General features: G+C 34.3%; 1 protein-coding gene across 1 annotated transcript in view; it reads left to right on the forward strand.

The window, feature by feature from the left end:
- Positions 1-10,850, forward strand: part of LOC150082625 (carboxypeptidase B-like) — a 39,207-nt gene extending 28,357 nt beyond the window's left edge. Inside the window, exons 10-11 of the mRNA XM_090377869.1 lie at positions 3,468-3,552; positions 10,663-10,850. Of these exons, the coding sequence (XP_090233995.1) occupies positions 3,468-3,552; positions 10,663-10,850 (273 nt within the window). The remainder of the gene's footprint in view (positions 1-3,467; positions 3,553-10,662) is intronic.
- Positions 10,851-15,134: the final 4,284 nt, after the last annotated feature.

Raw genomic sequence — 15,134 nt, forward strand, 5'->3', positions numbered from 1 at the left:
CTGCTTGTTGCTGCATGTTGAGACATGTTCATACGTGCATAGTAGCCGCCGCGCCAAGTCGATGGGCTCAGTTATTCATTAGTAGTGAGAGTATAAAGTGCTTGCGATGGCATCGTGGTCACGAAATGAGATAAGGACAGTTTTGCGGTATAATTTCGTGCGTGGTTTAACCATAGACCAGTGCTTAGAAGAAATGACTCTTGCACTAGATGATGATTGTCCACATCGTACAACGATATTCAGGTGGTATAGAGAATTCCAAAGGGGAAATTTCACTCTGGAGGATTCTGAGAGGCCGGGAAGGCCACGAACGTCAGTTACGGAGGAAAACGTTACTGCTGTGAGGAAAATGCTTGACGAAAACAGGCGAGTGACCTACCAACAGATAGAGGATACTTTGGGCCTAAATGCACCAGCAATTCGTTCGATTCTGCAAGATCATTTGCACGTGAAGAAACTTTGTTCTCTCTGGGTGCCGCATCAACTGACTGAAGAGCAGATGACACGACGTGTGACTTGGTGCCGGGAGATGTTAAAAAAGTTTGATAAGGGACAATCTCGGTATGTGAACAACATTGTGACAGGTGACGAGACTTGGCTGTACTATTACGATCTGCCGACCATGGCTCAAAACAAAGTTTGGGTCTTTGATGATGATGACACACCCGTAATTGTCAGAAAATCTGTAAAGAAGAAAATGATAGCTGTATTTTTCAAATCGAGTGGAATTGTGGAACGTGTCGTTTTGGACACACAGAAGACAGTCACAGCTAAGTGGTATACTGAACAATGCCTGCCTAAAGTCATTGGATCTATGAAGAACCTGCGGCCAAAGTCAAGAATGGACACCTGGTACCTCCATCACAATAATGCTCCAGCTCACCGCGCCAAAGCCTGCACCGAATATTTGACCATGACAGGACTGAAACTTCTCGAGCACCCTCCCTACAGTCCAGACCTTGCTCCCTGCGACTTTGCACTGTTCCCGCATGTGAAAATGAAGCTAAGAGGGAGGCGGTTTTCCAGTGATGAGGACCTTCTACGAGCTTGGGACAAACGAGTGTGCTTTACTCCCTAGTGAAACTTGGCAGAACTGGTTTAAAGATTGGTTTCGGAGGATGGAGAGGTGTATTGAATGTAGAGGAAATTACTTTGAAAAAATTAAATAAACAAAGCTGTATTGCAAAACTTTCCTAGTACCCTTTGTATTAATGGATGACTGGATGGTGGCTTTTTTTATTTTTATCGTAGATTTCTTTGTAGCAATCAAGCATATCATTCACCCCTCTAACTTTTAAGAATCGTTCACTGTCAGGATCCATCTTCTCAAACCTCCCTATTGCCGATGCAATTTCATAAAATGTCATTGCCATCTCTCTGGTGATGAAGCGTCTCGGCTCCTCATTTGGTTCATCTTGAGCTTCGTTGGCATTTTCTTCTTTCACTATCGCTGCCTGCAAGTCAATAAGTTCTTCGTTAGATAATTCCTTCTCTTCTTCCTCTAACTCCTCCACGTAACCTCATCGTATGATTCGTCTTTTTCAAATCTTTCGAAGCCTTTTACGTGCCGTGGGCATATTTTCTTCCATGCGCCATTTAAACAACTTTTAGTAATTTCTGCCCAGGACTTAGTAATGTTTAAGATGGCTTGGCAAATATTGTAAGATTCCCAAAAGTCTCTTAACGTAAAATTTTTCTCGTTTACTACAGACAATGCCTGAGAAAATGTGCGCAAACCTTGAAAGGAATGTTGTTGTCGTTACAATATTTTTCAACCTCAGGAATGAAGCAGCATTTAAACCAATCCTCAAAGAGAGATATTACTCTTGCTCTCTGGTTTGATCGGAAATGCACGGGTAGGGTGGCTTTATTGATGCCCTTAAATGCATGAGGGTTTCCAGAATAGTACATAAGCAGTGGTTTTAATCTGTAATCTCCCGCTGCATTAGTACCAAGCAACAGCGTGGCCCTATATTTTGACGCCTTGAAATGTGCATTGTATTTTCCTCTTTGGCAGCATATGTTCAACTAGCATTTTTTTCCAATACAGAGCAGTCTCGTCAACGTTAAAAATTTGCTGCATTGAATAGCCGCCTCCATCAATAATTTTTTTCAACCCACCCAAAATTTCTCTGCAGCTGCAGAATTAGCACTGCCGACTTCCCAGCATACTTTAAAGTTGTGGAAACCACTGCGATGCTTGAACCTATTAAACCACACGTTGCTTGCCATGAACTTGGCTTGGGGTTCGTCGTACTTATCCTTAATATCTTTATAAATACTTGTGTTTGCTTGAATGGTCATTAGAATCAGGGGAACTCGCTTCTGAATCTGATTTTCCATCCATATTATTAACAGCTATTCCATCTTATATAGCACCTGAACACTGTTGATCTTAAGTGCATCGATACTTTGACATGTTCTTTTATATGCACACTGTCATTTAAAATAGTATTCACTGTTGAAGCAGCAAGACCTAATTCCCTTGCAATAGATGAAACCTGCCCAATTGCAGTTATCGGTATTATCACAAATGCAATAAGTAAACGAGTTTACTACTGGTTTATAATTAGATTCACTAACAGAAAAGCCCGATAAACCAGAAAGTGCATATTGTTTTTGGTCGTCACCTCCAGAAACGTCCTTTAGAAAAATATCACAAAGGCATTCAAAATTGATTCTTATAATGGGAACATATAACGATGAAAGGATAGTGCAATTTCCATTATAAATATGATCTTTTAGAGAGATAAACAGCTTAGTAATACAGCGAAATTTTCAACTTCCAAGGACTTGGAATGAATTACAAAAAAACAAAAAAACAATGCGTTATTGAGTTCACATTACATTTTCACGATACCTCCATTTTTTCCTACAGGATGCAAAAACGTTTCCACAATTTTTTTAAGTTTGCACTGGTTGGCAAAAACTTACATAAAGTCGAATTTCCATAAGGCGAATATTACGTAAGTCAGGGAGTTCCTGTACTTAGTAAATAGGATGAAAAACTTAAACAATTCAGTTGGTATAATAGTAATTATTTAGAGATTAAAATTTATTAGTGCTGTTGTCTTTTTTCAGTTATCTATTTTTGCTTTGTTTGGATAAGTTATTTTATCAATATATCTGCTATTTTAACTTCTACTTGTTTGCTTATTAAAATTTTATCTGCCATTTAGTCAGCTATTGCAAGAACTTTTGCATTATGTGTATTAATGATGCTCAAAGCATTTTTTTCTAACTTAAATGTATCCTGTTCTCATTATTAATAGGTTTTTTCTGTAAGAGTTACATTGCAATTTTTGAATTTGCAATTCATCCTGTCCAAAGTACACAATTTTATAAACAAAAGATTATATTTAGACATTGTGTTTTATATCATGTAACTAACTACAATGATGTTAAAAAAATAAAGTTAACTTATCTTGGGTCAGAATTTAACTTTTTTTTTTTTTTTTTTTTTGCAGAATACTGCTGCTCAAAAAGCTGTTGATGCTCTTACTAAAGTACATGGCACTCGTTACAGAATAGGTTCTTCAACAAATATCCTCTGTAAGTCTATTGAAAAATCTAAAATCTTTGTTTTAATGGCAATGAATATATGTGATCATCTAGATTTTAGAAAACACTAGACAAGTGCTTAAATTTTTGTTTTTTCTAATTAGGTGAATAAATTTTATAAATAGTCACTGAGTAATTTAACAGGTCCTCACTTGGCATATAATCTTAACACATTAAAATGTTGCTTCTTACTATAACTGCTATGGCATGCTGATTTATACAAGGGTTGTTCAGTTAAAACATGTTCAACATGCTAGTTCATTAACAAGACCTGCTTCATTTTTTTTTTCATGTAATTTTCAAATAGTATTTCAAACAGATGATGCATCAAACATGGATCAGCATGCAGTAATTCAATTTTTAACTGCTGAAGAACAAGAATCACAAAAAATTCATAACAGAATGGCCATTTATGGTGAAGATTGATACTCAGAAACCACTGTTGTAGAGTGGCTGAGGAAGTTTCAAGAACAGAGAGGCCCTTATTAATCTCTCCAAGAACAATTAAATCTCAGGCCCAGATTTCTGTAAGAAAAGTTATGTAACTATTTTTTTTCAACAATCCTTTTAAAGGATTGGATGCCACCACTTAAGAATTCTTCTAGTCTTTGATGGAATTCATTCCCAGACTTCTCCAAATGAGTCAAATTCCAATCTCATTGAAGTCTTGTTTATAATTTTTGAAACCAGACTTATCCTTTACTTTTATACTTTTTCCATTAGAATCTCAACAACTGGTTTCCGACTATCACCACTCAATTAACTTGCTGTAATTACTAACTCTGTAGTTTCATTATACAGAAGATACATGTTATTTTCACATATTTTCTGTATTTCTTTCAGAATTTCCTAATCTAATCTCCTTCTTAATCCTTTAGCCGAATTCATTTTCTGTCCATTACTATCCTATTACAACCTAGTCGCAACTTGACTTTTTTTTTTACCTTGGTTGTTAAGGACACTAATGACAGTATGCTGCTGCAACAGGATCTAGAAAAGTTAAGCAGATGGGCTGAGAGGTGGCAAATGAAGTTTAACATTGACAAATGTAAAGTACTACATATGGGAAGCAGTCCCAGATTAACATATCAACTCTGTGGTACTACACTGACAGCGGTAGAGAATGAAAAGGACCTGGGGGGTAATTGTGCAGGCAGATATGAAGTTTTCTGAGCAGTGCAGATGGTCTGCAAGAGTAGCTCATGGTGTCTTGTCAATGACATACAGGAATTTTTCTAGCAGGGATAAGGAGGTGATTATTCTCTTGTATAAGGCAATGATCAGGCCACACCTTGAGCACTGTATACAGGTCTGGAGGCCTCATTTTAAGAAGGATGTAGAGCTGTTGGAACAAGTACAGAGAAGGGCAACACGATTAGTGAATGGAACGAAGGGTTGCTCTTACGAATAAAGGCTTAAGTTTTGCAGATTACAGTGTCTAAAGACTAGGCACCTGCGATGTGATCTGATCAAGGTGTATAACGCCTTGAATGGTTTGAGCATGCTCAATGCTGGTGGGATTTTTCCTCTTGCTCAGAATAATCACCTGAAAGGGCATAAATTCAAATTGAGGAAAGACAGTTGTAGGATAGATGTGTGGAAGTTTGCCTTTAGCTAGCGGGTAGTTGATTGGTGGAAGAGACTTCCATCTTTTGTTGTGGAAGTTGATAGCCTAAATAAATTTAAGGCTGAGCTGGACAGGTATTTGGAATGAACAGAGGGGTGAAATGGGAGCGGTTTTTTTTGTAGCTGATGCTGCATAAGCTTGCTTTCTTGTATTGTATGCCTATACTAATGCTAACTCACAACTTCAATGAAAATGTTTCCTTGAAACTATCATTTTCTTGATGCTCTTGTCCATAATTTCTCCTCTAGTCTGCTTCCTTTGTTCAACTGTATTGATCCAGCTGGTAGGGGGTGCTCAAGCTTTTTGCAGGCTAACTCTTAGCACATGCACTACACCCAGCATCAAACTTGGGTATGACTATGAGCTCTTAATGAAAATATACAGTTAAAGTTTAACTTTTAGACTCAAACATGAAATGCACAAGAGAGAAAGAGAGACTTCGAAAATACTACTTAATTCGTGTAATATTTTCAAAGTGGTTATAATTATACATAATTTAATTTCTAGATTAGTATCTGCTCCTATACCAAAAGTACTACACTTTTATGTTTTGAATATCTGAATATATTTTATGTTTTGAAAACCTAATGTTTAAATTTAAAATTATACATAATATTCTTGTTCCAGTAATGCTGCAAATGTCCTAATATTTTCTTTATTCATTTAAGAAAAAAATCCTCAAAATACCCAATTGCTGGCCTCAGTTATTTTGTATTTATCTATGCAAGTCAGCTCTGGGATTTTGCTATCATCATACACAGACTGTATATTTACCTCCCAAAATATAATCCTAACCACTCATCTAATACTCACTTTTCCTCACTGAACATGCACAGTTAATGTTAGCTGTCCTCTTAAGTACCTCAGATCACAACTTGTCCCTTGTTAAGCTGGCTGACAGGCTTTGGTCCACTGCTATAGCTACTGACTACTTGACCACAACATCTCTTCATCTCCTTTATATGCTGATGGCTCTACTGCATTTTCATCTAATAATAATGGGTCTTTAAATACAAGCTGTCCTCAAATTTACAGCAATTTATATTTCCAAAAAAGTGCTATAAGTTGAAATCAAATTTTCCACATAAACAATATAACAGATGATGTTCCTAGCCTAGCCAAGGGTCCAATTTGTGGTGCAATTTTTTTTTTTTTTTTATACATATGAATACAACCTGCATAGTTAATCATAAGAATGGATTGCCAAAGTAATTATAATAACTATTATAATTACTTTGGCAATTCATTCATACTGTTTTCACTTTAGCACTAACCTTACTTTTTTATCAGCCATTTTCAAGGATGAAATAAATCAAAAACACTAAAATTACACTGTACACAGTTTTTTAGATTGACTGGATAACATGTACAGCAGACTCTCGATTAACCGACACACTCAGTGTTGCCAACTATTAATACTTCCCGTTAGCCGCAAATCCGCTATTTTTAACACATAACCCGCCAAATTTTTAAATTTTCATTTGGGTTAAATCCTATTAATGGGCACCATAAAAAATTTTAAGACCCTATATTAGGTCCAGACAAAAAATCTCCAAATTGCATATCAAATGCAGTTTATTCTGAGGAAGAAGTCAAAAATAACAACTACCGTTTAATGTAGTTGATGAATTTATGCAGTGGCAATATTAATCACTTGATTTCTTGGTTGGCAAAAAATCACATTTTGCAAAGTACAGCTTTTGGTGAAGTTTGCAAACTTGAAATGCGGCTAACAAAAAAGTAAATGTAAAACTGATATGTTTAGATGGGGTTGTAAGAAACCTTGCCGTAAAACAAAGCGTATTAAGACATAAATCATTTTTTGATGATAGTACATTAGCATTACTCAAAATTTATTATTTCTATGCTTCTGGTCCTAAGATTGGTCTCAAGATCGCATTGCTCTTGATTTAAATATCAATAAAAAAAAAAACTGTTATTGGAAAATGCAAAGATCTGAGGGAGATCTGCATGATATCAATATTTGATTAAGATAGTTAACTAGGGAGATTTCAGAAAATGGAATACCTATCAAAGTTGAAATTGATGAATCAGCATTTTTCAAAATGAAAATATATAATAACCGCAGGGACTCACATCTGGTGAGTATGGGCTTGGGATACCCAGGGTCCTGAGCTGGATATCATCATCGTTCTTCTCTGAGAGAGAGAGAGAGAGAGAGAGAGAGAGAGAGAGAGAGAGAGAGAGTAGTTCCCTTCTACTACTCTCTCTCTCAATAATTCAGAATTTTTTTTTTTTTTTTCAGCTGGTGCAGCATAAGCCTCAGGCTTCCTTGCACCATATAGCTAATAATAAAATAACAGAGGATGACTAATAGTAACACAATGGGTTTTTGGTGCATTCGAAAGAATTACCAAACGATGTTTTTTTTAGTTCCGGTAGAAAATTGAAATAAAACAACTCTATTATCAATTATAAGAAAGAGAATATTGTCAGGTACAAGAATCATCAGTGATGGATGGCCTGCATATAAAGATCTCTACCGAGACATTAATTATACCCATGATGAGGTTATTCATCGCTATAATTTTGTTTCTCCAGATGATTCAATTACAACGAAGAAAAATAATCCAATGGCATTCCTTCGCGGTTTCAAAAAAAGGTCGAGATTGCATTAGAATTCATTAGAATTTTTTCCACATTTTTAGATTTGATTCAACAATTTAAAGCTATGAACCAACGGTCATATCGTTTGATAGCGAGTAACTACGTATTGAAATTGTTGTGGTTCCCCTCAGGGGATCCCTGAATAATATAAAACCGATTCTTCGCTTTATAAAAAAAAACTATTATATAAGATATCCCTACTATGTTTACGATGTATATCAGTAAAACATTTCAATTATGAAATATTTATATTGTTAAATAAATATTTCTTAATTTAAATGTTACATTGCCAAAATATATAAAATGCTAAACATATTTAAAATTTTTACATTTAAATTCATTCCGCTAAAAAAACTGCTATCCGCTATTACATATTTTATTCCGCCAAACCTGAAGCAATTCTGCTAATATAAAACCGCTAAATTGGCAACACTGGACACACTTTTCAAGACTCCAAATTAAAAAAAAAAAAAAAAAAAATCAATCAGAAATCAAAAAAATTCAAGTAATAACTATAATAGGTATAAACAAATATTTTGCAAGTCGTAAATAAGCGAAAAGCAGCATTATGTCGTCATTGGGAGATTAGTGTACCTATTATCTTGCAATCCCCACGTTCTTTACACTCGCCACTCAAAAAAAAAAAAAAAAAAAAAAAAAAAGAGAGAGAGAGAGACCAAATGTTTAGTTTATTTTAGTGCATCGCGTCAATTGTTGTGTTCCGTTGCAGCACAAAAGGACAAATTTTGTTTCGTTATTTATGTCAGGGATGTCGGAATTTTTTTTTATAGTAAAATTATTATTTTTTTTCTTTTGTTTAGAAATCATGAAAATGATGTGTAAACTCAAAAGCATTTACTGTTAAACAAAAACTTGAAATTATTCAAAAGTTTGAAAACGGTGCATCTGTTAAATCTCTAAGGAATCGTTATAATAAGGATATATCAAAATGGCCAAACATTAACAAGTATCGTGCAGAATTCAAATTTGTCAATAATAATACAATAGCAATATGTCATTCCCGAGTTATGGAAAACTCGACGAAGTAAGAAGTCCTGGAACGTATCTCGGGAAGTTTTGTATTTTTGGATTAACCAGGAAATCGATTATCCGGGATTTATTTTTTACCATCTATCCCGGAAAATCAAGAGTCTACTGTATATTTCTTTGCGCAGAATCAGAAGCTTTACTGAGTTTCACAGAAAAGAACAATATGATTTTTGAAAAGTCCATTGGAGCATGTCTCATTTTTTAAACAAATTACTAATTAGCCTTTTGACAAGGCTATTTGTTTTAAAGTAGTACAATAACAGCACAACTCATTACAAAAACAAAGTCTGTTCTGTTGTGAGCATTAAGACCATTGCAATAAGCAGTTTAAAGCCTGCTGGGGGATTTAAACTGCTGGAAAAATAAATGAAAGGACATGACAGTCCTACAACCCTCTTATGACACTGTTGATTTTTCAAAAATAATTTTAATGTATGCAAATTTTATTTGTATTTTCCTGTACTGGTATTGCATGTGTACTGTTTGGTGGAATATAATTTTAAAAAAAAAATTTCATGTCAGACTGCCATTAGTAATAACACTGGTGGCAATTTGATAGCGACAAAAGTGAGCAGACGTTGAGTACATATAAAGTGCATATTTAATTATCTAAATATCTGAAGGTAAAGTGTGTCACTAAGCATCCTACTTTTTTCTCTTTCACTGACAATGTTGGTAAAGCTTTCTACAATGATAACAATGTTATCAATGCCTTTAGTTTTTTCAGAAAGAGATTGGAATAATTTTAATCTAGGTATATTGCTGTCTCCAGGTTTTATTATTTTTTTTTTATGACAAATGCTTCTTATTTAATATTTTTGACTTTATTTCACTTTTATTGCTGTATAAAAATTTACCCACAGCAGGGCATATGGCTAGCAACAATGGAAATTGTTAATTTCTAATTTTTTTTTTTTTTTTTTTGCACTCCATGATCAAGATGTTGGTACAGGAAGATTTGCAGAACTATGGATTTTTGATCCTGAAAATAGGCAATTGAACCACTGAACACAAATTTACACCAATATTTCATGGCCTTCACTTTCTCAGCACAAATATTAAACAACTCAAACAACCCAGTCCATACCAGTCTATTCCTAAAATGGGTGGCATGCTTTCTAATATCATCACCATTAATTCAGCTCTCTCTAAAGCAGTGAAGAAATCCATTAAATTGCTAACTGTAATACTCTCTTGTAATCTTTTATTGAGATAATCACCAATGCAAATTCTGTGAGTACTGATCCACAGGGAATCTCTTGGGTTATGCCATTTCTCTATGAAAAAATTTCACACAAAGTTTGGAGAAACTAAAGCTGTTTCTCTTTGGGTTGAGGCACAGAAATTTGCTGTCTTGGGCAAGAATGAGCATATATCTATAAAATGCCACCTTATGATGCAGTTTCCCTTCTCCATATGACCCCATCCTACAGCCCTGGTTGTTGCTCTAGATATTTCTCAAATATCACCAGGTACCATAAAGGCATGCTAACAAAGTTTTTATCCTGATCCACTTTTTTATTTCTGTATTTGGTCGAAAGTTTTTTTTTTTTTTTTATCTGGTCACTTTTTTATATGGCAGTTTGCCTTTGAATTTCTCAACCAATACTCCAGTGTGATTTTATTACTCATATTAATAACACTACCAGTCAGAAGTAGTTAATTATGGTACTTTTTATGCACAGGAAGAACTATAATTAAACACAACAACAAGTTTATATGAAATTCAAGTGATTACTATGATCCATAAATAATGTTCAAATAACCATAAATTTTGTGTTTCATATGTATTTCAGATGTAGCCAGTGGAGGAGCAGATGACTGGGCACATGGAACTGCAGGAGTAAAGTATTCTTATACTGTGGAACTACGAGACACTGGACGTCACGGTTTCACCCTACCAGCACAGTTCATTATTCCCACTGGACAAGAAACATGGGCTGCTGTGAAAGCTCTGGCAACCCATGTTGCAGATTTAAAATAAATACTTAATTTTGTTATATTTGTTTCAAGCTGTACAAAACTAGAAAATAAAATTGTTACATCAGTTGCATTTATTTCTCTTATATAAACTAACAATTTGCCTCAAAACTAAAGATATTAACATAAGTGTATATATATATATATATATGTCAGAAAAATAAATAAAAAAGTTTAGTTACAAATAGGATCCTTTCTCTACATGAAATAATGGTATACAATCACTCTTATGTATATTACAGAACTAACTCACTGAAGAAATTACAAAATATATCAAACTTAAGGTATCTCCAAGATATGAAATTAAGTTGCTTTTACAAAGAATTTCCCACTAGCCAATGTGTATGGGTGTGGCTGTAGATTTTAACTTTAATTCACCCTGATGCCACAACTTTAGATGGATATAATAGTGAATGGCAGTCATTCAGCCAAAAACTTTATTAAGAAATATAGCATAAATTGTAGTGATAATCAATTCTTAGAATCTGAATGGGGCAAGCGAATTAGTTATATGAGCATATTCATGATTCACTCATAAGCTTCTCTAGCACAAGACTTGAAAAGTAACAAGATTTCTACTTGGACTTCCTATTCAACAGTTAAAATTGGATTTTAGAATTCAAAAATGAATCACAGAAAGATAAATACTGTGACCCCTAAGAATGTAAGTTTTAGATTTTCTCCATGTTTGAAGTGGTTTAGTTGATGCAAACAATCGACGGACTCTGCTTTATTCCCTCTTTATTTTATTTAAAATTTTTACATTGCTGCTTTTCACAACAGCCATCATGGGCCAATGAAAAAAATGAATAAAGTTTGGAGAAGTAATAAAATTAATAAAGAATTAGAGATCAAGCTGTACCAGACATTGATGAAGGGTGGTGAAAAGATTTAGATGAACCCAAAAAAACAGGAATTGATTGTGTTCATCATTTTTAATATACTGCTTAGCCAGTTTATTAGGACAAATGAGGAACTGTGAATTGGAGTTTATGAAATCTAGACAAATGAATGCAATATGTAGTGTGAAATGATGCAAGAGACATCAATAAAGATGTGTGGGATTACTGCTATTATACTGCATTTCACTAGAAATGGGGGGAGGAAAGTGTTTTGCTAGCTTCAATGCAGTATTATAATAGTCAATGCATGTCAAACTATGGTACAACATACAACTTGTTCCATGAAGCATGACAATAAAGTCCCCAGGCCAATACTGTTGCAGCCATGTGTAATGAGTTTGAAAATAAACAGAAGTGGTATGTTATAGTTCAAACTTTCTCCAACAGATCTCTTGCCGCAATTTCCTGAACTTCAGGAAATTGTGGCAAGAGATCGTCATTTAACAGAACAAGCCAATGGGTTATATATGAATAAGGAAGGTCTGTGCAAAATGTGTGCCACATTGTTCTGTCAAATGACAGTCCCTTGCCACAATTTCCTGAACTTGTGCAATTCTGTCCTCATTTCAAAAGATTGACGTACACCTTCTTGGAGGTCCATCTTTGAACCTTAAGTATTCTTTTACTGGCATGGTGTACAGGTATATCAATCAAGAAATGGAAATTGGTGAAATAAGAAATACTTCAACATATGTGGAGTGTAATCTGCTTTTAATATCTTAAAGAATTATAGATTGTTCTCAGACGTTTCGTGGTACTTCCTGTACTACTTCTTCAGTGACTGTAAATACAGCAAAAATTCCTATAATTCTGTCCTTATGACACTATTTTTTGAGCAATTAAAGGCAGCTTACACTTGCGTAGGTTGAAGTACTCATTGTTTCATCAAAACACCTGCTGGTTGAAGCCAAACTTCCGCACATCTATCCTGCAACCATCCTTCCTCAATTTGAATTTATACCCCCTCGTGTGTAGTCTCAGCAAGAGGAAAAGTGCCACCAACATTGAGCTTACTCAATCCATTCAAGACACCTGAATCAGACCTCTTCACAAGTGCCTAGTCTCCAAACACTGCAATTTGCAAAACTGAAGCCTTTCTTGGTAAAAGCAACTTTTCTATATAAACAGAAATGTAACCGCCAAACTAAACATCATCTCTTTGGACATCTTTGCTGACTCTTTTCAGAAACTTTTAAAATGGTGTAACAAGTGCATTCACAATCAGGCAGTGATTACTTTGAATAAAAGTAAAATTTAAAAAAAATATGTTTGAGCCCCTTCAACTTTGTGTTCTTTTTATTGCTGTTGTTGTTATTTGGTTTTTAGGAGCATTAGCAACTAAGGCCATATTGCTCTGGGGATATGCGGTGGTCATTCCCCGACCTTTCCACATCCTCAGCATTTGGTGGTCACGGGCTCGAACCCTGGTCTAATCAAGAAGCGTGTGCTATGCACTGCTGCTCCTGCCCACCTGGCTATGGCGGCACCTCTTCTCTTTATTGCACCAGTCCAGTAACTTTATTGTCACACCTTGTAAGGTGGCTATAATTTGGGTATTCCAAGAATGGGAGGATTACAGGAAAACAGCAGTGGTAGGGCTGAAAGTTTTCATGGCCTAATACCATCTAAATAAATGTATTTTGCTTGATTCTAAATAAATTTGCATGGTTTTTATAACTACAACTTGAAAACATTTCAAGTTGTAGTTATAAAATTATTACAATAAAAATGCATTGACATTTTTATTTATTATTTTTTTAACCAATTCGGATTACCCCTACCTTGCACAGTTTTAAAAATGATGTTCCCTTATGTTGTCCAAGAAAGAGTAAGGATGCCATCAACATTTAGTTTACTCAATCCAATTAAAGACTTGACATGTGGAACTTTGATAGTCAGAGGCACAGCACAAAACTGGGCATTAGTTGTATCTGGAAAAAATAATGGTGTTGGGAATGCTTTCATAGCATATGAAGACATAGCAACAGATACCAACTAATGTGTATCAACAGTACTCTGCTGGTGAAAAAATTATGGTACAGAGAATGTTGCTGTTCTCTGATTGTACTAGCCAGAAAAGTGGATAAGACAGTTGATAAATTATGTTACATTTATCAACAGATGTGTCCACTACAATGCAATTATACAACTGGTCACTACACCAAATTTACATGTGAATGGTTTTAAGAACATACAAAATTTTACATAGGTGTCCTGAATTTTTATTCCAGTTGACCATTTGTGGAACAAACTGGAATACCTTTGTTCATTCTTCTATTGTCTGTGTAGTAATTGTAAGATGCAAAGTATGACACAATAAAAGCTAAATATCAATTAATTATCTTTTGTTACATATTATATAATTATTAAACAATAAATTAATATATTAATACTATGAATATTATGAAAATTATTAAGTATACCTAAACTACTTATTCTGATGGTATTTGAAAAATATTTTTACTCATTTTATAACATATAATGATGTTATAAAAATGTCAATACAATAAAACCTTTACTCAAAAGAAAAGTTCCAATTCTTCCAAAAAGAGAATATGATTGAGGAAGATATCTAGCTGATTAAATTTATAGCTATTAATGATTAACACATTAATTAGTTTGCCATTTGAAAACCATATTATTCATGCTGTCTGATTTGAACTCTAAATACAATTGTTTTTAATATAAATTTTCATGTCCTAATACCATCTAAATAAATGTATTTTGCTTGATTCTAAATAAATTTGCATGGTTTTTATAACTCCAACTTGAAAACATTTCAAGTTGTAGTTATAAAATTATTACAATAAAAATGCATTGACATTTTTACTTATTATTTTTTTAACCAATTCGGATTATCCCTACCTTGCTCAGTTTTAAAAATGATGTTCCCTTATGTTGTCCAAGAAAGAGTAAGGATGCCATCAATATTTAGTTTACTCAATCCAATTAAAGACTTAAACACATCAATCAAGTTCCTTTGCAGGTGCCTAGTTTCCAGATGCTACAATTTACTGAACAAGTCTTTCCTGGTAAGAGTACCCTTTTGTGCTGCCCACAATTTTTGATGCTCTTCTCTGCAGTCACTGCAACAGATCTACATCCTTCCTAAAATGAGGATTTCAGACCTGTACACAGCTAACCAAATCATTCCTAACCAAAGAGAAATGGAGATGATAGATTGACACATCACAATTATTCCTTTATTGAACTGTCTTTATTTTATAAGACCAGGTTAATCACAAGGCTCAATTTTAATCCTGATGCATTCATAAATGATAAAAAGGTGTGAATGAAGCATATTTTTAGCATTCAAGAGATGTGGCCTAACCCCTCTTATATTTTCCTGTTATATAATTGCCTTATATAACAGGATAATCACCACT

The sequence above is a fragment of the Mastigoproctus giganteus genome, chromosome 7, assembly GCF_048544385.1.
Source record: "Mastigoproctus giganteus isolate SK-2022 chromosome 7, ASM4854438v1, whole genome shotgun sequence".
Taxonomy (NCBI): domain Eukaryota; kingdom Metazoa; phylum Arthropoda; class Arachnida; order Uropygi; family Thelyphonidae; genus Mastigoproctus; species Mastigoproctus giganteus.